Source organism: Nicotiana sylvestris, chromosome 1 (assembly GCF_000393655.2).
Source record: "Nicotiana sylvestris chromosome 1, ASM39365v2, whole genome shotgun sequence".
Lineage (NCBI taxonomy): Eukaryota > Viridiplantae > Streptophyta > Magnoliopsida > Solanales > Solanaceae > Nicotiana > Nicotiana sylvestris.
In genome coordinates this window covers 67,663,878-67,684,962 of record NC_091057.1, presented here as the reverse complement: position 1 = coordinate 67,684,962, position 21,085 = coordinate 67,663,878, and the positions used below count along the sequence as shown (strand labels likewise).

General features: G+C 40.4%; 1 protein-coding gene across 1 annotated transcript; it reads left to right on the top strand.

Moving 5' to 3' along the window:
• The first annotated feature begins 18,911 nt into the window (after positions 1 to 18,911).
• Positions 18,912 to 19,454, top strand: LOC138870957 (uncharacterized). Its single transcript, XM_070148803.1, has 2 exons — positions 18,912 to 19,025; positions 19,137 to 19,454. Exons 1-2 carry the CDS (start codon positions 18,912 to 18,914, stop codon positions 19,452 to 19,454), a joined length of 432 nt encoding a protein of 143 aa, XP_070004904.1.
• The last annotated feature ends 1,631 nt before the right edge of the window (positions 19,455 to 21,085 follow it).

Genomic DNA, 21,085 nt, shown 5'->3' with positions numbered 1-21,085 from the left:
AGGAAGAAGTAGCAGATCCTAATCTATTGTCGAACCGACGGCCCCAAAGGTTGCATCTTGGCGATTACAAATCCCCCGATGGCCCCTTCTTGACGGCGTCCCCCTTAACCGGGGATCCACCCCCATTTTTAACCCCGCTCGAGCTGCCTTCCAATATGCCCTCGACGGTCACCCCTCAGGAACCTGACCAAGCGTGATCCACGTTTCGAGGAAATATTGGGCCAGCCCTCTCGAACGCCCTCTCAACGTAGGAATATACGACAACCGCTCCTCCCCCATGTAAAGATACAAGCACCTCGGCCTCAACTTTGATTCGGAGCAATGCAGCTACCAACTCGGATTGAATACCCTTATACTTTCCGCTATCCTCTTTCGTGCCCTGAAGCTGACGATCAATCAAGGTAACTCTCTCCCTGAGGTTGTCCCTTTCAGAAGACACCTCGCTCATATGCTGGCTAAGCTCGAAAATTTCAGCATCCCTGGCCCAAAGCTCCCCTCTCAGCAGGGCATTTTCCTTCTCAAACTGCATAGATCGTGGCACGAAGAGGTAAAAATGACAAAATTTTACAAGGGCTCATATGATAGCGAAAACAAGGGGTAGATAACCGTTCGGTGAAAAGGGCTTTCTCGCACTCACGATGACTCACTTCAAGCTGATATTGGGCGAGGGCCTGGTTATAAAGCGCCTCATCCTGAAACCATATAAAAAAGTTAAGAGGATAAAGGGCGGAGTAGCCCGAAGTAGCAGAAAAGGCTAGATGAAGTTACCCGCTCACAAAGCCTGCCCGTCTCGCCAAAAATAGATGAGGCGTTGACCTCGGAATTACCCTCAAGAATGATCGCTGGCCTCCCGAGTGCGTCTCCATCTTCGATCAGTGCTCCTACCCCGAAAGGCTCCTCACGAGACTCCTCTTTTACTCCGAAAGATGGAAAGATCTCCTCCTTTGGAGAATCAATGATATCCAATGGGCCTACGGGGTTAACCTGAATCTCCATCCTCTGTTCATCACAGGTCCTATCTCGAGGTCCCTCCAAACCGTCTGTCAAGGGTGTCCCGTATCAGGGGGGACTCCGACCACCTATTAATTCAAGGTCAGTGCTCAATACCCCATCAGCTGCCTCGCCACCATGAATCTGAGTCGCGCCAGTAATAGACTCCTGTCTGGAGGCATCTATTCCAATGACCCGAGGATCAATCAACCCCAAACGCTCTTCAAAGGGCGCCAAGAAGCTGCTTTCTCCCTAACCTTTAGCACGAGTATTTCCCATCACCCAGGATACTTGAGCCAATGGGTCAACCTTGGAATCCTCCACTCTGATCCTCTTAGCTCCGGTGGCTCAAACGATAGGCTCTCCTACTTCTTCCTCTCTTCACCATGCATCAGAATGTCCCCTCTAATGGATGGCTCCTCCCTCATCAGTAGGATCCCTCCCAGACCTGCATAGATACAGATGTTAAAATACAAGGTACGGAGAAAGCTCTTAACAGCAAGCTACATCAAAATTCACGGATGTATCAAGACTCAAGGCTTACCAGGGCCTCCGACCTCCCACCGAGTTCGGGATAAATCCCGCCACGCTTGGTCGGTATACGAGCAGATTGAGTGCAAACGACCAACCTAACCCTGAAGATCCGGCACCGCGCTGGGGTAGATCGCTACAGCTAAAAAGACAAGATAGGCAGGGTCAGATGTATGAAGAAGAATTAACAAGAAAGGGTAATGGCACCACGTCTACTTACGCCCTGCGTTCCACTTCTCAAGGAACATTATCTTTTTCCGCTGGAATCAGATCAGATGTCCTCACTTGGACGAATCGTCTTAACCACCCATCGTCCTCAAACTCCTCGGTGGGGGAAAAAAGAAACCTCGAGGCTTGACATCGAAGCTTGATTAAGCATCCGCGAAGTAGATACGGGTTATACATCCAGATCAAATGGTTCAAGGTTAAGGGCATTCCCTCTATCATGCTCGAATAATGCATGATCATATAAACCATGCGCCAAAATGAAGGGTAGACTTGACCTAGAGGTACCTGGTAACTCTGGTAGAAGTCGAGAATCACGGGGTCGATCAGGGGTGAGGAAGGCCCCACCGGCCCCAAAGAGAATAGGTAGGTGTACACACTCAAAAATCCAGCTTTATGAGCCGTAATATCCTCCTCCCGAGCGGGAATCTCCACGAGCACAGTATCTCCCCAATAGCAATTTGCCTTCACTCTTTTTATGTCCATTATAGAGCTAATATATCGAGTTACAGGCTCGCAGCGCCCTGTCTTCGAGAAGGATCTCTCCACCCTAAAATCAGAGGTCATCACAAAGGGTCCTGGAATGCAATCCTCGACACGGGGGGGGCGTAGCCATTTCGCCTCGAGAGAAAAGCGAAGAAGATGAGCCCGCAGCCTCCTAGGAAGAAGAAGTGGAAATATTTGTCATCCTAGGAGAAATCTGAGGAAAGAAGAAAAAGGGGGTTGCAGACCTGGGAAAGAGTGAGAACGAAGGGAAACAGACCTCACTAAGGGTTTTGAACACAAGATGGAATCTAGAAAGGAAGAGACGAGTATTTATAAAAGCATCATGGGTATATTAAAGGAAGCCAACCACTGCAGTCAATGCTAAAATCTGCAGGAACGGTGCAGTTAATGCGCCTTAATACCTTGTATCCGTTCGCAATGGTACCAGAGGAAGCAGGGGTTCAGAACCATTTCTTATTATTTCTCGTCGTCTTCACTCTGTGAAACACAGAGACTATCTGTATATTGCGAATCTGGGGACCTGATTCCCCCGCCATAGAACCATCTTGTGGTCATGCCCCTCGAAGATCGAAGCCAAGGTCGAGACTCATCCTCAAGGTTCGATACATGTCGGTCCGAAGGATATCGTATTCTGACAAATACAGCAAGCTATGATAGGCGAGAAGGGAGTTCCCAAGGCACGCGGCTTAACCTGACTTGGCTGGTCTATCCGGGGCCTATTTTCAACATGTCATCGTTCTCTTTTCTTTCTAGCTTGTTTGTCCTCACTGGCTCGAGGCCATCCTTATATGCATCGTTCTCTTACTTGTTCTTCATTACATAGCTTAATATTGGCCATAAATAGCCTTGTTTAACTATATATCCAACTATTATTCCATTGCCCACTATCCCCGATAGCCCAAGCTCAACCTCGATGTCGACCCCGAGATCCCCCCTCGACCAGACCTACACCCAGGAAGCAGGCCCTTTGGTTCGATTACTATCCCGTTCTATCTTGCATTTCATCGTTAAACTTCATATTATTAGCATCAACTGCTCTAACGACTAGCTCGGGAATAGATCACGTATTTTTAGAATCCCATTTACAAATTTAATTGTTGTTACCATTTTCATGGTAAACACACATAATCACCCATCAGATCAACAAGTCATGGAGTTCTCTCGTTCGACACGAACCATAGCCAAATTCTAAGCTGATTAATTTTATTATTCTTCCAAACATACCTTAATCAAATCTGATATCATTCATTCCAGGTCCAATAACCTCACCTCATACAGTACAAGCTATTCAAATGACATGCCATGCCAATACCATATATAGCCACATACCGTGTAATACATGCACAAAACATGCAACAACTCAAATGTACCTAAAAATGGAAAGAGAATTAAATGTGAGAATCGTCCCGCGAGCTCAGCAGATACCAGCACAAGCACAATGCTGTGATCCAATCACACAAAGCAGAACCAAGACACATGAATCTAACACGAATGATCATATCCCATTATAACTCCACTGGAATGCGTGACCCATCCAAATACTGGTCAACATGAAATACCTCAAACCATATTGCTCAAAATCAACAACCATACGCAAATCAACAATAAAAACACCAGGTGCATGACCATAAACATGAAGAAATGGGCAGTGCAATATACCATAAACAGGAAACACTAAAACCAAGGTGCTATCAACCATTCAATACCCCAAGAACCATCTCATTCAAATTTCCAAAACCCCAACGAAACGCATCATGTGTGCAAATACCCAACAGATTACAACCCACCGCAACCTTGAAGTGTAACACATATCAAGACACGAGCAAGCTCAACCCTAACCGAATGAAACATCCTTTGACAATAGCAATATTGAGTCAACAAATCCAACATTGTGTAGAATACACATCCATATTAGGTCTGCCTATAGCCCCCAAATCAACTAGGTCATTCACAAATAGATAAATAACCCTTCAAAAGTTAACAATAACCTAAACATAACACATATCATTAGCTGTCTAACTTTGGCCATACCTTCACAATCCGCAACCCAGGAACAATATGCCTCTGAGAACTCTCATAGTCTCCAAACCCCTAGGATACATGAATCCACCATATCTGATCCCTATTCCACCACTCGAATGCATAACATATCTCTCAAGCACAATCATCTCATGAGAAATACTTCCATAATCCTTCTGTGCCACATAGAAAAACTTGAACATCAGTAATCAATCAACTAGGCGATTACTGTAATACCAATAAAGCATCCACAAGTCGAAATACAGTGTGCCTTTATGAAGTACGTACTCTTCTCATGTGATATAAAAATTGTGCTAGCATTCTTCTAAACATCTGAAACTGCCCATAATATCTAAAACTCATGATCTTCCTATCGAAATTGAACCACAAACTTGCATATGTAAATCTTAAACCGCCTCTAACATACCATCAAATGAAATCACGAGAATCCCATTATCAACTCTAAGTCACTGGCAGGATACATACTCAATCAGCCAGAAACCTTCCACTTAATCCCATCCAGGAGAAAATCACAATACGCAACATACTCATCATGTCGTTAGAAAATATCTATCTTAAACCGTGGTATAAAGCATAAAGAACAGTTCGAAACCCATTAGCATAAGACCAAGCTATCAGAGTCGAGTCCGTTTAACTCAATCAAGTCACACAAGTTGCTCAACCCAAGAGTTTTCACAAAATACTGGTAAAACCATACCACACTAGGAGAACCAAAAGAACCGATCATTTCCTTTACCATGCCGATCTTAACCACTATCAAGCTGACCTATTGCTCTGAATTTCTTCCAAATTACCTTAAAGTTAACACTTCTCCTTGTAAGAACATTACGATCCTTACCCAAAGATCACTATAAGAGATCCTAGCATGAAACCATGTCGTCCTAAAGCCCATAAGACACTGTAGTCCCTCGTAAGTACCCAAAAAATATCTCACCCAAGATACCCACTCAGAAGAGATCTTACGTGGATTTGAAGTTATTTTCCATAACCTCTCCGATACTGAAATGTTGAATCTAATAATGATACTGAAATATCGTGAGTCCCGACACCATCCAATGCAAATCTCATATCTTATCCATTTACAATTCTTGAAATTTCTCAAATACCACTTATGAATCGTGAACTCATTTGAACTTTCTCAAGAGTCATCCACTTTGCTCTAGTCTCTAATATACAATCAAAATGGGGTAAATGACTTGTGCTCCATTAGCATACAAATACCCTAACATGTAACCCACATCTATAAGTAACTGAGTGAATCCCTACTACATGCTCTCTATCTACACCTCGAATAACACAACTGAATTAACCTAAGATTTCTATATATCCGTAAAGAGTAATACAACATGCACCAATAATTTTTCTTACTCAAACCATCCTCAAAGACAACCACTGTAATTCATAACTAATTCTCAATTATGCCTCAGACTGAAACTAATACAACAGATTTCCAGACAATTTGATCGTCGATAGCGGCCTCCCTCACTTGGCTCAAAGCCATAGAACACATTCAACAATAACATCGTTCTTATTTAGTCCACCATAGCCATGATTTCACACTATAATTCAACTAAATCATTCACAAACGCATGTAGCACAAATCATAAAATACATCAAATCATCCTCAACACCCACATACACCCTCATGACAGTCAAGCCAACTTCCGCAAGTGATCCAAACTCAGGTTGCAACAAGTATAATCCACTAGTAGGAAGAACTTCACTGAAACATCATAAAAATCAAACATTTGTAGACTACGCCGTAGGTGATAACCCACATGCTTAGACTCAAACTGGCATCTCTCTATGCGCTACCAAGACCACAACCACTATGTAATAACTTAATCTTCCCGAGTCTGAACTCGTCAACAAGACATAATAATCTACCTCATTCAATAAAGGAACAACATGAAAGACCCCTCAACAAGCACATAAATCGAGACCATACAACACATCAAGACATAAATCAAGCACCAAATAGTCCTTTTTCACATCCCATGGGACCTTTCTCATCATATCCAAGCCATCTGAGCACATCCTGCAATCACATCATAGTTACCATATAGCCATCTAACCACTCACTGCAACATAAAACCTACTAATCGGGACACTACCAGACATATGAGTCCAAAGCACATACTCACTCAACCAAAACCACCGAGCCTGAGCAGCGGTCCGAACCACGACCTCAAGTCCTCCAGGCTAGTGCATCACCAAAACGCAGAAGACAAATCTCATAACTCATCCATGAAATCACAAGCAGACATCGCACAACTGATATCGAGTGCTCAACATAACATACGGGTGAGTGGAAGAAATTCAAAGAGATATACTTCAAGCTGAATCAATACCGCACGATAAGAAAAGAAATATGGGAAATTTTCCTACACGCCTTATAGCCTCTCGAAGATAGATATAGATGTCATCATACAAATCCGCAAGATCTACTAGACACTTACTCATGACTTGGAAAGCCTTTGAACCTAGAGGCTAATACCAACTCATTAGGACCGCAAATCCATCAAGTCATGTTAGCTCCTGACCCAACCCACTAGGTAAGCCAAATAACATTCAACACAATGCAACTGAGAATAACAAGAGTAAATGAGCAAAATAACTGAATTTCTATACAAACTCTCAAGGATTGGTATTACCAGCCATCAACCACTAAGACAGATTTATAAAGCTGGTATAAAATAAATACAACATGTGTTTGAAATATACATAACAGATTACCAGTCTAAAACTACCAAGGATAAGTGGTAGCTATATCCGAAAATCAAGTACGTCTTCGATGCCTGTTGCCGCCATAATGAGCAACAACAACTCCAAGATCTACACGCAAGGTGCAGAAGTGAAGTATGAGTACAACTTATCCCATGTACACAATAGGCGAGGTAATAGAATCAAGAATTATAAATGATACTCGCCAATCACCTGTACAACTTCATAAATTTCCCAAAAGTATAGAACATATATATGATCAAATCAGGAAATCACAAATAAAACCACCTTGGTGCTCAAAATTCTTTTTAAAGTGTTCTGCTTGGGCACCAATCTACCATATAATGAATATATCCAAGTAAATAAGATAAATAGTCAAAGAAATTGCAAGTAAAGATGAAATGCAATAACTACTCTGTTGCGGCACGCAATCCGGTTTAAATAGAAATCACATCACGACTCAGGCCCATAACAGAATTTCAGCAACCAAACCAAAACCAATTACTAGCTCTCCTATAGCTCATATCAACTATAAACCCATCGATTTCTCACAATCCGTGTGTACACCATTAAGAAGGCACATAAGAGGGTGAATCTAGGGGGATGGATCCATATACACACGCATGTCAATGTGCTATCAGCCAAGCATGGTCATATGCTCAATGTCATAATCTGTACAGCATGGTCATATGCATAACAATACAAACTGCCCGACGTGGTCACAAGTATAACAACAAAAACCGCCTGGTGTGGTCACAAGCACAACAATATAATCCACTTATCGTGGCCACAAACATAACAACACAATCTGTCCAGCATGTTCATAGTCATCCAGTCCAAATCACATTACACATAATCAATTATACAAGAATACATGTTTATGATGAATGAATATAAGATTTCATGCTCCTGGACTGGTATAAATAGTTAGAGTGTAGGCATGTGCAAAGTGTGCTATCATATCACATATCGACAATTTTATCATGGAAATAACGATTATCAAGTTCATTAAGAGAATTATCCTCTATGTAATCTCAAATATGGATCCAATAGTTCACAACATTTTTTTGAATATGGGAGATATCAAAGCTTTAAGCTTAAAAATAAATTCAAGGCATATCATATCCTAAACGATACAACAAGCATGAATAAATACATATGTGCTCGCACATGGGCTCAATCCCCACACATATGTGGGCCCATAGCCTATAACAATCACATATAATGCAGGCAACTAGTGCCTCAACTAAGTTTAGGTAAGATACTATCACGACCCAAAATCCAACTAGTCATGACAACACCTAACCCCAACCCGGTAGGTAAGCTAATAAGCAACAATCCAAAATCAATGAGATTCATTAAGAGAATTAATGATAATACAACTGAATTTTTATACAAAGAATTCCGAAAGACTGGTAGTAAAAATGATAAGCTTGTATGTTTAGAGTTTACAAAGCTGGTGTGAAATAAATACATCATCTGTTTGAAATATAAATGAACAAATTAATAATTCTAAAACTACTAAGAATAAGAGGCAGCTATGATCGGAGCACAAATACGACTTCAACGTCATCTCCTTCCATACACAACAACATCAACATCCAAAATCTGCACTAAAGGTGCAAAAGTGTAGTATGAGTACAACCGACCTCATGTAGTCAATAAGTAGCAAACCTACCCTTAGGTTGAAAGAAGTAACGATCTTGGACAATGGTCAAAGTCCAACACCAATAGCCAACATCAACTCATAAAAATATAATAATGTAGCACAAGAGATAACTCAAGAATATGATTCTCAACTTGTTCACAGTTACGGAAAAATAGGCATGCTTTTCAAGTATAGCAATAAAAACCCAAATCTTTCACCGAAATCACTAAAATATGAGTAAATCATAAAAACTGTGATTTTTGACAAAAACTTTCAACAACAGATAAGATATTTTATTCTCAGATGGCATGAGGAAAGTACATCTCTATGCCTACATGTCAATGTGCATGTGAAGTCATGAATGCCACAAAATCGTGTATCACGAGGAAATGCATCTCTATGCCATTATGTCAAGTATGCATGTCAAATGCAATGTAACACAGAGATTAACTCATGTACTAACACTCTTAGAGTACCCAATCTCATTGTCTCACACTCCCACTTATCACGCTCAATCATTCAGATTACTCAGTCACTCAGTCACTCAGCACTGCACGGTACCAATTGTGGCGCGCAACCCGATCACTTAACGAATCAATAATACATGCGCTCACTGCTGGTATGTCAAACTCCGGAGGGGCGGATCCTGCCCAAGCGCTAATAAAACCAGCTGCGGCGCGTAGCCTGATCCCATCATGAATCAATAATACTTGTTGTGGCGTATATCCCTATCCCATCAAGAATCAATAATACCTATTGCGGTGTGAAACCCGATCCCATCATGAATTAATAAGGCCTACTACGACATGCAACCCGATCCCATAAATATCACTCACAATCTAGCCCTCAGGCCCCAACTCAGTCATCAATCTCTATAGTCTCTCGGGCTCACTAATCTCATGCCAACAATCCCTAACAATGATTACACGTTGTGACAACAAATGATAACATACTATGATTGAGTATCTAACTGCAAATTTTTAAGCAAATAATACTAGCAGAAATGACCTTAGTGGGTCTCAACAGAATAAACATATAGCCTAAACATGGTTTCTAACATGGATCACAGCTCAGTCACTTTATCACGTAGAAATTTCATGGATAAAGACAAGATTAGATAATTATACAGTACCACAGAATAAACTAAGTCACAATTAAGACGGTCCACGCCCACACACCTATTACTTGGCATGTGTATCACCTAAACACCAAACACATATCAAGTATATTCAGGGATTCATACCCTCAACACCAAATTTAGAACTGCTACTTACCTCGAACAAACCAAATCCAATACCGAGCAAGCCGAACAATACTCTAAAAATGCCATCTCGCGCATACCGACATCTGAACGGCTCGAAACTAGCCAAAAACAACTCAAGAACATCAAATAATGCCAAAGGAAACAAATCCAATCGATAAAGGTCAAATCTTTAATCAAAAGCCCAAAGTCAAGCAAAAAGTCATACCTGGGACAACACCTTGGAACCTGATAAAATTCAAAAAACTCGACAACCCATTCAGTTACGAGTCCAACCATCCTAGTTTCACTCAAATCCTACTCTGAATCGATGCTCAAAACTCAAAAATTCACTTTATGAAATTTTAGACAAAAACTCACCAATTTCTCTTTTGAGATCATCAACTAAATGCCAAAAAGAGGATAGATTCATGAAATATAATCAAAATCGAGCGGAGAACACATACCCCAATCCATATGTTGAAAATTGCTTCAAAAGTCGTCTCAATTCGACCTCCATAGCTCCAAATATGAATAAAATGTCCAAGCCCTCGATTTAAAGCTTCTGCCCAGCCATTTTCGCTTTTGCGAACCAATGAGCTGCTTCTACGACAATTCATCCCCTTATGCGGATCTAGCTGACAATTCGACCCTCGAACTTACCGGCAAAATATCCGCTTACGCGACGTCTCAGGTTTGAGTAATCATTCACTCCTGCGTAAGACCTAGCTTTTGCGCTCTAGCCAACCAGACCTGCCCATCCGCACATTCGCTCAAAACATTGCTTTTGTGATCTTTCCTCACCTAGCCTTTTCCTGCTTATGAGATGAACAACCTACACATGTGAAGTTGCTTCTTCAAACAAGACTCCGCAGATGCGGGTAAACCAGCACTAAAGATCTTCAGCAATGCAACAAGAGATAAAAATGATCCAAATCACGTCCATAACTCACCCAATCCCCTAGGGACCCCATCCAAATTTACCAACAAGTCCTATAAATAACATGGACCTACTCGAGGACTTGAATCACTATAACAACATTAAAATGATGAATCGCACCTCAAATGAAATATAATGAATTTTGAACTTTAACTTCCAAAACTCTTGTAATGTACTCAAATTTTGCTCCCAAGCCCCAAATGACATAACGAAGCTATTCCAATTTTCGGAACCATAATTTGAATCTGATATCATTGAAGTCAATTGTCGGCCAAACTTATGAACATACCAAATCTTCAAATTTTTAACTTTTGCCAATTAGTGCCGAAACCATCTAGAAATATCCAAATGTAAATCTGGGCATTCGCTCGAGTCCGAAATCACCATCTGGACCTAATGGAACCATCAAAACTCTGATCTTGGGTCAAATACTTAAAAGTCAAACTTTGTCAACTCTTACAACTTAAAGCTTCTTAGTTGAGAATCGTTCTTCCAAATCAATTCAAAATAACCTGAAAACCAAAACCGATGATTTAGACAAGTCATAATACATCACACGATGCTGCTCAAGACTTCAAATAGATGAACGAAATGCAAATGCTCAAAACGGTCGTCTGGGTCATTACATTCCTCCCCCCTAAACATACCTTCATTCTCGAACGTGAAAAGAGTCATTTCGAAGACATCAATTCTCCATGTAGACTTACCATACACATACCCGCCCATGTCACCCCAATCCATGTAGGCCTGACAACACATCATAACTGAAGATCATTACTTTATTCTTAGTCCGTAAGCCATAGAACTTAATTTCCAACATCCGAAATTCCTTACAAGATCAAGATCTCGCATGTACATACCGTATAAGTCTGAGCATGTTGTATCAAGCCATAACCATAATCCAAGATGTAAACACATGATATACCACACAAATTGTATACTCGTTTCAATAATTCCCGATTACAGTGAATGCTCAAAACAAACCCGATACCGGTGGTAAACGTAATATCAAATAAAACTTCATTCAAGACCTTCGTACACTATCGATGATGAAAGAAACATGCATAAACGCATAACCACTCATCAGATAGACAAGTTATAGAGCTCTCTCACTTATCCTACTAGAACCAAAGCCAAATTCTTAGCCAACTTCAGACATTATTCTTTCAAACATACCGTAATCAAATCCTATAGTATCCGTTCTAGGTCCAATGACATTATCTCATCAAACAAAATTATTCTATTGACATTCCACACCAATACAACCTAAAGCCACAAATCGTACAATCCATGCAATAATAAGCAACAATTCAAATGTACGTAATCATAGAAAATGACTCAAATGAGAGAACCGTCCTACAAGCTCAACAAGTACCACCACAATGTAGTACTACGAACCCATCATAGATAGCAGAACAAAGACACATGAATCTAACACAAAGGATCATATCACAACATAACCCAGCTGCAATGCATGATCCTATCCAAACACTTGTCCATATAAAATACCTAAATCCACAATGCTGAAAATCAACAACCACGCATAGTTGACATCAAGTACACAAAGTGCATGACCATAACTATGGAGAAGCAAATAACACGATATACCACAACTCGGATAGACCATAACCAAGGTGCAATCAACCATTCCACACCCCGATCACCATCTCGCTCGAATTTCGCTATAAGGCCCAAAAGAACCACACCTTGTGTGCGTATAACCAACGAATCACAACCCTTGTAGTATAGAAGAGTAACAAATAGAACATATCGGATGCGAATAAAATTAATTCTAACTGAATGGCATATCCCTCAACAATAGTAGTACAGAGTCAACAAATCCAATCCGGTGGAGAATACACATCCTCATTGGGCCTACCAATGGGCCTCCAAATCAACTCTAGTCATCCCTGAATAGATAAATAGCCCTCCAAAATTCCACAACGACCTAACCATAACACGTAGCACCATCTGTCTAACTCTGGCCACATCTTCACAATTCGTAACCCCAAAACAATATCCTTCTGAGAACTCCCAGTCTCTAAATCTAAAGAACACATAAATCACCATAGTCGATCTCGACTCCAACTATCGAATGACTAACACATCTCTCATACAAAATTATCGCATGAGGAATACTTCTATTATCCCCCCCCCAGTCACATAACAAAAATCTAAATATCAACAGTTGATCAACTAGGCGAGTATTGCATACCAATGAAGCATCAGTAAGTCAAAACTTAGTGTGCTTTATGAAACGCGCACCCTCAAGAAATTCCAAGTAGTAATAGCTTTCATCTAGTCATCTGAAACCATCCATGATGTCTAAGAATTCCCGACCTTTCCTTCTAAAACTGAATTGTGATCTTGTACATGTAAATCTCAATCTCACATAACACACCACATCTATCATGGCATCACATGAAATGCAAGAGAATTTCATAATCGACTATGAGTCACCAGCGAAACACATACCTGATCAGTAAGAAACCTTCCATTTGATCCCATCCAGGAGAAAATCACAATACACAACATCCTCCTTATTCTGGTAGGAAATATCTATCTCAAAGCATGGTAGAAACCATTGAGAACACTTTGAAACCCATTTGCATAAACCAAAAACATTAGATTTGAATCTCTCTAACTCTACCAAGCCACGCAGGTTGCCAAACCCAAGAATATTTCCATAAAATACTTGTAGAGACTCACCACATCATAAGTACCTAAAGAACCGATCATATCCATTATTGTGCTGATCTAACCTACTACCAAGCCGTCCTATTACTCCGAGTTCCTTTCGAATTACCCTCAAGTTAACATTTTTCCTTGCCAGAACACCATAATCTTTACCTAAAGCTCACCACAAGAGATCCTAGCACAAAACTACACCGCTCTAAGGCCCTTAAGCCATTATATTCCATCTTAGCACCTAAAATGTACCACAAACGAGACACCCACTCTGCATAGATCTTCTATGAATCTAATGCTATTTCCTTTTACCTTTATGATACTGAAATGTAGAATCCATAGTGATACAAAAATACCGCTAGTCCCGACACCATCCGATGTAAATCTCAAATTCTAGCCATACACGAACTTGGAAAATTCTCAATTCCTACATATAAATCTTGAACCCATTAGAACCTTTTCGAGAGTTACCCACTCTGCTCAAATCTCAACTTCATCGACCATATGGGCAGAACAACTTGTGCCCCATTAGATCGACAACACCCAAGAAGTAACCCTACCTTAACGCGACCGAGCAAATTCCTACTCCATGCGCACTAAATCCTTCATGAATAACAACTCAAATCATACCACGATTTCCATACACCCATAAAGTGCAATATAACCCGTATCCAGAAATTCCCTTACTCGAGTCATCCTCGATCTCAACCTCTGCAACTTAGAAATGATCCATAAGTATGCCTCAGACCAAAACTAATATTTAACACATAACCATGCAATAAAATTATTGATAGCATGCTCCCCCACTTGACAAAGCCAAGGATCAAAACGTTCGATAACTCAAAATATCCATACTCTATTACTATCATAATACCGCGGTGAGATTCAACTAAATTCTTCGCAAGCTCTTGCAACACCAACCATAAAATAGCTCAAATCATCTACTAATCTCGTATTCATCGTCATGAAAGACAAGTCAACCCCCTCAAGCAATCCAAACCAAATCATATCACACATAACCCGTTGGTAGCAAGAAATTTTCCATACAACCATTATAAGGGTCACACATCCGTAGATTACCTCACAGGTAGTAACCACCAGCTTAGCCTCAAACTGACATCTCTCTATACCATTTCACAACCACAACTACTATGCAATCATTTAATTTTTCTAAGTCTGAATTCATCAACAAGATATGGAAATGTTCTTCGTTCCACAAATGAAATAACACAAAAGAATCTCTCAACAACCTTTATAACTCAAGAACGTATGACACATCCACAGAAATCGAGCATCCAGTAGTCCTTTTAACACCTTAATCAAACTCTTCCCATTATATTGAAACCATCTGAACAAATCTCGTAGTCACATCCCACTCATCATATAGCCATCCAAACACTCACCGAGCCACTATTCCCATTCATAGGGACACCACGGAACGTGGAAGTCCCAAAGCACATGCTCACACAATGGAAACTACCGATCCTAAATTGTGTACCAAGTCAACCCTCAAGTCCTTCAGACCGGCCCATCACCAAAACATAAAAATCACATATCGTACCTCATCCATAGAATCACAAGTCGTTGATGCACCGTTGATATCGAGCACTCACATATGTATACGAGTGAGTGGAAGTAAATCCAAAGAGATATGCTTCAAGACGAATCAATGTCGCACGATAAGGAAGAAATATCGGGAGTTTATCCTAAATGCTCTGTAGCCTCTCGAAGATAGGTATGGAAGTCATCACGCTGATCCGCAAGACTCTAATAGACACTTGATTATGACTCATAGAACCTATAAACTTAAAGCTCTTATATTAACTTGTCACGACCCAAAATCTAAGTAGACGTGAAAGCACCCAACCCCCAACCCGCTAGGTATGCCAATTAGCAACAATCCAATATCAATCAGATTCATTAAGAAAAGTAATGATAATACAACTGAACTTTTATACAAAGAATTCCCAAAGACTGGTAGTACAAATCATAAGCTTCTACGATTTAGAGTGTACGAAGCTAGTATGAAATAAATACATCATCTATTTGAATATATATATATATATATATATATATATATATATGAACAGATAAATAATTCTAAAGCTACCAAGAATAAGAGGCAGTTATGACCGGAATGAAGGTACGTCTTCAGTCCCAGCTCACGTCATACACAGCAACATCAGCATCCAAAGTCTACACGCAAGGTGCAAAAGTGTAGTATGAGTACAACCGACCCCGTGTACCCAATAAGTAACAAACCTAACCTTGGGTTGAAAGCAGTGACGAGTTTGGACAATGGTTAGAGTCCAACACCAATACCCAACAACAACGCATAAAATATAATAAAGTAGTACAAGATATAACTCAAGGATATGATGCTCAGCTTGTTCACATTTACGGAAAAATAGTCATGCTTTTCAAGTATAGCAGTAAAACCCAAATCTTTCACCGAAATCACCAAAATAAGAGTAAATCAGAAAAATTGTGATTTTCCCCAAACCATTCAACAACAGATAAGATATTTCATTCTCAGATGGCATGAGTGTAGTACATCTATATGCCTACATACAGATGTTCTTGGGAAGTCATGAATGTCACAAAACCATATAGCATGAGAAAGGCATCTTTATGCCTGAAAGTCAAGTAAGCATATTAAATGCAATGCAACATAGTGATGAACTCATGTACTCACACTCCCAGAGTACTTAATCTCATTGTCTCGCACTCCCACTCAACATACTCAATCACTCAGCCCACTCAGTCACTCAACACTTTACGGTACCTGCTACAGCGCACAACCTAATCCCATCATGAATCAACTAAACATGCGCTCACTGCTGTTATGTCAGACTCCAGAGAGAAGGATCCTGCCTAAGCACTAATAAAACCTGCTGTGGCACGGAGCCCAATCCTATCATGAATCAATAATACTTGTAACAACGTGCATCCTGATCCTATCATGAATCAATAATACCTATAGAAGTGTGCAATCCGATCCCATAATGAATCCATAAGGCCTGTTGTGGCATACAACCCGATCCCATCAATATCACTAAAAATCCAGCCCTCTGGCCCCAACTTAGTCATCAATCTCTCTAGTCTCTCGGGCTCGCAAATATTATGCCAATCGGCCTAAACAATTATAACACATTGTGACAACAAATGATAATAGAGACTGATATTTGATATGCAAATGAATGACTATGACTGAGTATGTAACTGCAAATTTTTAAGCAAATAACTCAATGCAAAAATGACCTTAGTGTGTCCCAACAGAATAAACATATAGCCTAAACATGGTTTCTAAAATGGATCACAGTTCAATTACTCTATCACGTATAAATTTCATGGATAAAGACAAGATTAAATAACTACAAAGTACCACAGAATTAACCGAGTCATAATTCACACGGTGAATGCCCACATGCCCATCTCTTAGCATGTGCGTCACTTCTATACCAAACATATATCACATATATTCAGGTATAAATACCATCATCACCAAGTTTTAAAAGTGTTAAATTACTTGGAACAAGCCGAACCAATACTGAGCAAGCCAAATGATACGCCAAAAATGCCATCCCATGTGTACTGACATCTGAATGGCTCAAAACTAGCCAAAAGCAATACAAGACATCAAATAATGCTAAAGGAAACAAACCCAACCAATAAAGGTCGAACCTTTAATCAAAACCCCAAAGTCAACAAAAAATTCAAACCAAGGGTCGTACCTCAAAACCAGAAAAAACTTACAAAATCCGACAACTCATTTAATTACAAGTCCAACCTTACTAGTTTAACTCAAATCCGACTCTGAACCAATTCTTAAAACTCAAAAATTCACTTTATGAAATTTTAGACGAAAAACCCCCAGTTTCTTTCTTGAGATCATTAGCCAAATGCCAAAAACAAGGATAGATACAGGCAGTTCAGTATTGGCCTCATCCTATCGCAATGACCGAGATCACGAGTTTCTTGGGGTTAGCAGGTTATTATCGTTGGTTTGTGGAGGGCTTCTCGTATACTGCATCACCTTTGACTATATTGACTTAGAATGGTGCTCTTTTCAGATGGTTCGATGATTACGATGGGAGCTTTTAGAAGCTCAAAACCGCTTTGACGATACCACCAATGTTAGTGTTTTCCTCTTGTTCTGAGATGTATACTATGTATTACGACGCTTCGTGCATTGCCTTGGGTTGTGTATTTATGTAGGAGGGGCGATTTACTACATATGCTTCACGTCAACTGAAGACCCACGAGAAGAATTACTCCGTACATGACTTGGAGGTGGTTGTGATATTCATGCTCTCAAGATTTGGATGAATTATCTTAATGGGTTTAAGTAGAGGGATCCTAATCTAAGGCAGGGCATGTGACTTGAGTTACTGAGGGATTATGATATTACTATCCTCTATCATCTGGGCAAGGTTAATGTGGTTGCAGATACCTTGAGCAGAAAGGCTGAGAGTATGGGTAGTTTGGCATTCATTTTAGCAGATGAGAGGACAATGGTTTTGGACATTTAGTCCTTATCTTACAAACATGTGAGGTTTGATATTTCAGAGCCCAGTTGAGTTCTTGAATGTGTTGTAGCTCAGCCTTCTTTACTTGAGCGGATCAATACTCACAAGAATGATGATCCGTACTTGTTAGTCCTTAGAGAGACGGTGCTACGGGGTATTTCTAAGGAGGTTACTATCAGTGATGATGGTGTTCTCCTACTCCAATGTTGCTTAAATGTTTCTAATGTTTGTCCAGAGGGAGACAATTCTATATGAAGCACACAGTTTGCAGTATTCTATTCATTCAGGTGCTACAAAGATGTATCGTGACTTGAGGCAACATTACTGGTAGAAGCTGATGAAGAAGGGAATAATTGAGTATGTGGTGAGGTGTCTGAATTGTCACCATGTTATGTATGAGCACTAGAGGCTAGGTGGCCTATTTCAGCAGATGGTTATACCGAAATGGAACTGGGAGCGCATCACTATCGATTTCATAGTTGGGTTACCACGGATGTTGAGGAAGTTTTGATGTTGTTTGGATCATTGTCGACAAACTGACCAAGTCTGCACACTTTTTCTGGCGGTGACTATGTACTATTCAGAGAGGTTGGCCCAGATTTATATTCAGGAGATTTTGCAGCTCATGGTGTACCTATTTCCATTATTTCAGGTAGAGGACCCCAGTTCACTTACATTTTTGGACAGCAGTATAGAGTGATTTGGGTACCCGGGTAGAACTCAACACAACTTTTTATCTGTAGACCAATGGGCAGTCAGAGCGGACATTTTATATTGTGGAGGGAAATGGGATCGATTCATACCATTGGTTGAGTTTTCTTTAATAATAGTTATCAGTCCATCATCGAGATGGCTCCATTTAAGGCTTTATATGGTCGGCGATGTCCTTCCCCCATCAGTTGGTCTGATCATGGTGATACTAGGTTTAATGGTACTAATTTGGTACAGGATGCATTGGATAAGGTGAAGTTAATTCAGGAGACATTTTGCACAGCACAGTCCAAACAGAAGAGTTACCCGAATTAGAAAGCATGTGATTTATCATTTATGGTGGGCGAGAAAGTTCTCTTGAAGGTCTTGTCGATGAAGGGTATCATAAGGGTTGGAAAGAAGGGAAAGCTGAGTATGAGGTTTACTAGCCCCTTTGAGGTGTTGAAGCGAGCTGGGGAGGTTTCTTACGAGATTAACTTGCCTCCCAGTCTATCAGGAGTTCATCCGATTTTCCATGTGTCTATGCTCCAGAGGTACCATGTTGACAGGTCGCATGTGTTGGATTATAGTAGTGTGCAACTTGATGAGAGCTTGGGTTATGAAGAGGAGCCAGTTGCCATTATTGACAAGCAAGTTCACAAGTTGAGTTCTAAGAAGATTTTAGCAGTGAAGGCCCAGTGAAGGGGTCAACCAGTAGAAGCAGTAACTTGGAAGGCGAGGAGGACATGTGGAATAGATGTCCACACTTATTCCGCGAGCGAGGTAATTTTCCTACTCTTATGGAATAGGATCGTTTGCCTCAGCAGTGTTGTAAATTACTCTTATGGGATTCGGTTTTTCGCCTCGGTAGTATAATAACACTATTCTTATGGGATTGGGTCGTTCGCCTCGACGGTATTCTGTATCACTATTCTTATTGGATCAAGCAGTTTTACTCGGCAAACTCATGATTAATACTTGAGATTGGAACTGGTTACGGCAATAGTTGAGCTAGTGTCTTCGAGGCCAGTTATGACATTTTAGTGATTTGATAAAGATCCATGTTGGATGTTTATAATTAATGTTTTATCAGTTTCGTTGTTACTTGTTGTATATCCTCCATGTCTATTTTATGTATTTTTATTACTGTTTGACCACTAGTAAGTGTTAAGTCGATCCCTCGTCCCTACTTCTTCGAGGTTAGACTAGATACTTACTGGGAACGTGTTGTTTTACATACTCACACTATACTTAAAAACTGAATGTGCAGGTATTGAGATAGGTACTTCCAGTGGTCACACGAGCGCATCGATGTACTTCCTTGAAGACATAATGGTGAGCAGGTTGCCTTGTTTCGATCTACAGCACCGAAGTCTCCCTCTACCTTTGTTTACCGTGAAAATGGTAATAACAATTAATTTATTTATGGGACTCTAAAAATACGTGTTCTATTTTTTTGCTAGTTGTTAAAGTAGGTGATGGTAGATATGTGAAGATAAAAGATAAAATGCGAGCTAAAATAGAGTTAAAATAAAACCGAAGGGTTAGCTGTCCAAGCCTCAGACTAACCGATGCGGGGCTTCGAGGTCGATTACTGGGATCGGGCTCGAGCTATCGAGGATAATCGGGAAGGGTCTAACAAATAGGATATAATCAAAAGAGGCTCTTTATGGCAAATAACAAGCGATAAATGAACAACAATTATGAAAGTAGTAAGCAATAGCAACAGTGTTGGGAGAATGTGTTAGAGAAAAGGAAGAGTTCTTGTATATTTCGTGTAGAATAGTTGAAGCAACAGAGTTTACAAAGTGCCAAGGATCCCCCTTATATAGGAGGGGAAATTCCAACATAGTACAAAATGCATTAATCATAAAGGTAGAGGGATGGGACAACTAGATAGCATTAGTCTCTGTCAATATCAGCTGCGTGCCTTGGGAACTCCCCTCTCCCCTATTATAGTCATTAGTATGCACTGACCCCCCGGGCGAAAACCCAACGACTCCCGAGGGTGGGTCTCGACCTAGTCTTCGAACCTCGAGAAGTATGTCCGTAAGGTGATGACGTTGAAATCGGGCCCCCCGTTTTTACCGCATACAGATAGTCTTCACGTTTCTTAGAGTAAAAGTGATAAGAAACGATCTTGAATTTCTTCATCCTTTGATAATTTCGCAATCGGCAATGGCCCAAGATGCCAAGATACAATACGCACGCTGCTCCTATAGGTTCCCGCATTGACTATGGCTCTTAGTTGCCTCTTGGCCTCCTTCAATGCACACACGGTGCTTTTATAAGTACTCCCTTCTTCTTTTCTATAACCCATTGCCTGCCCAAAT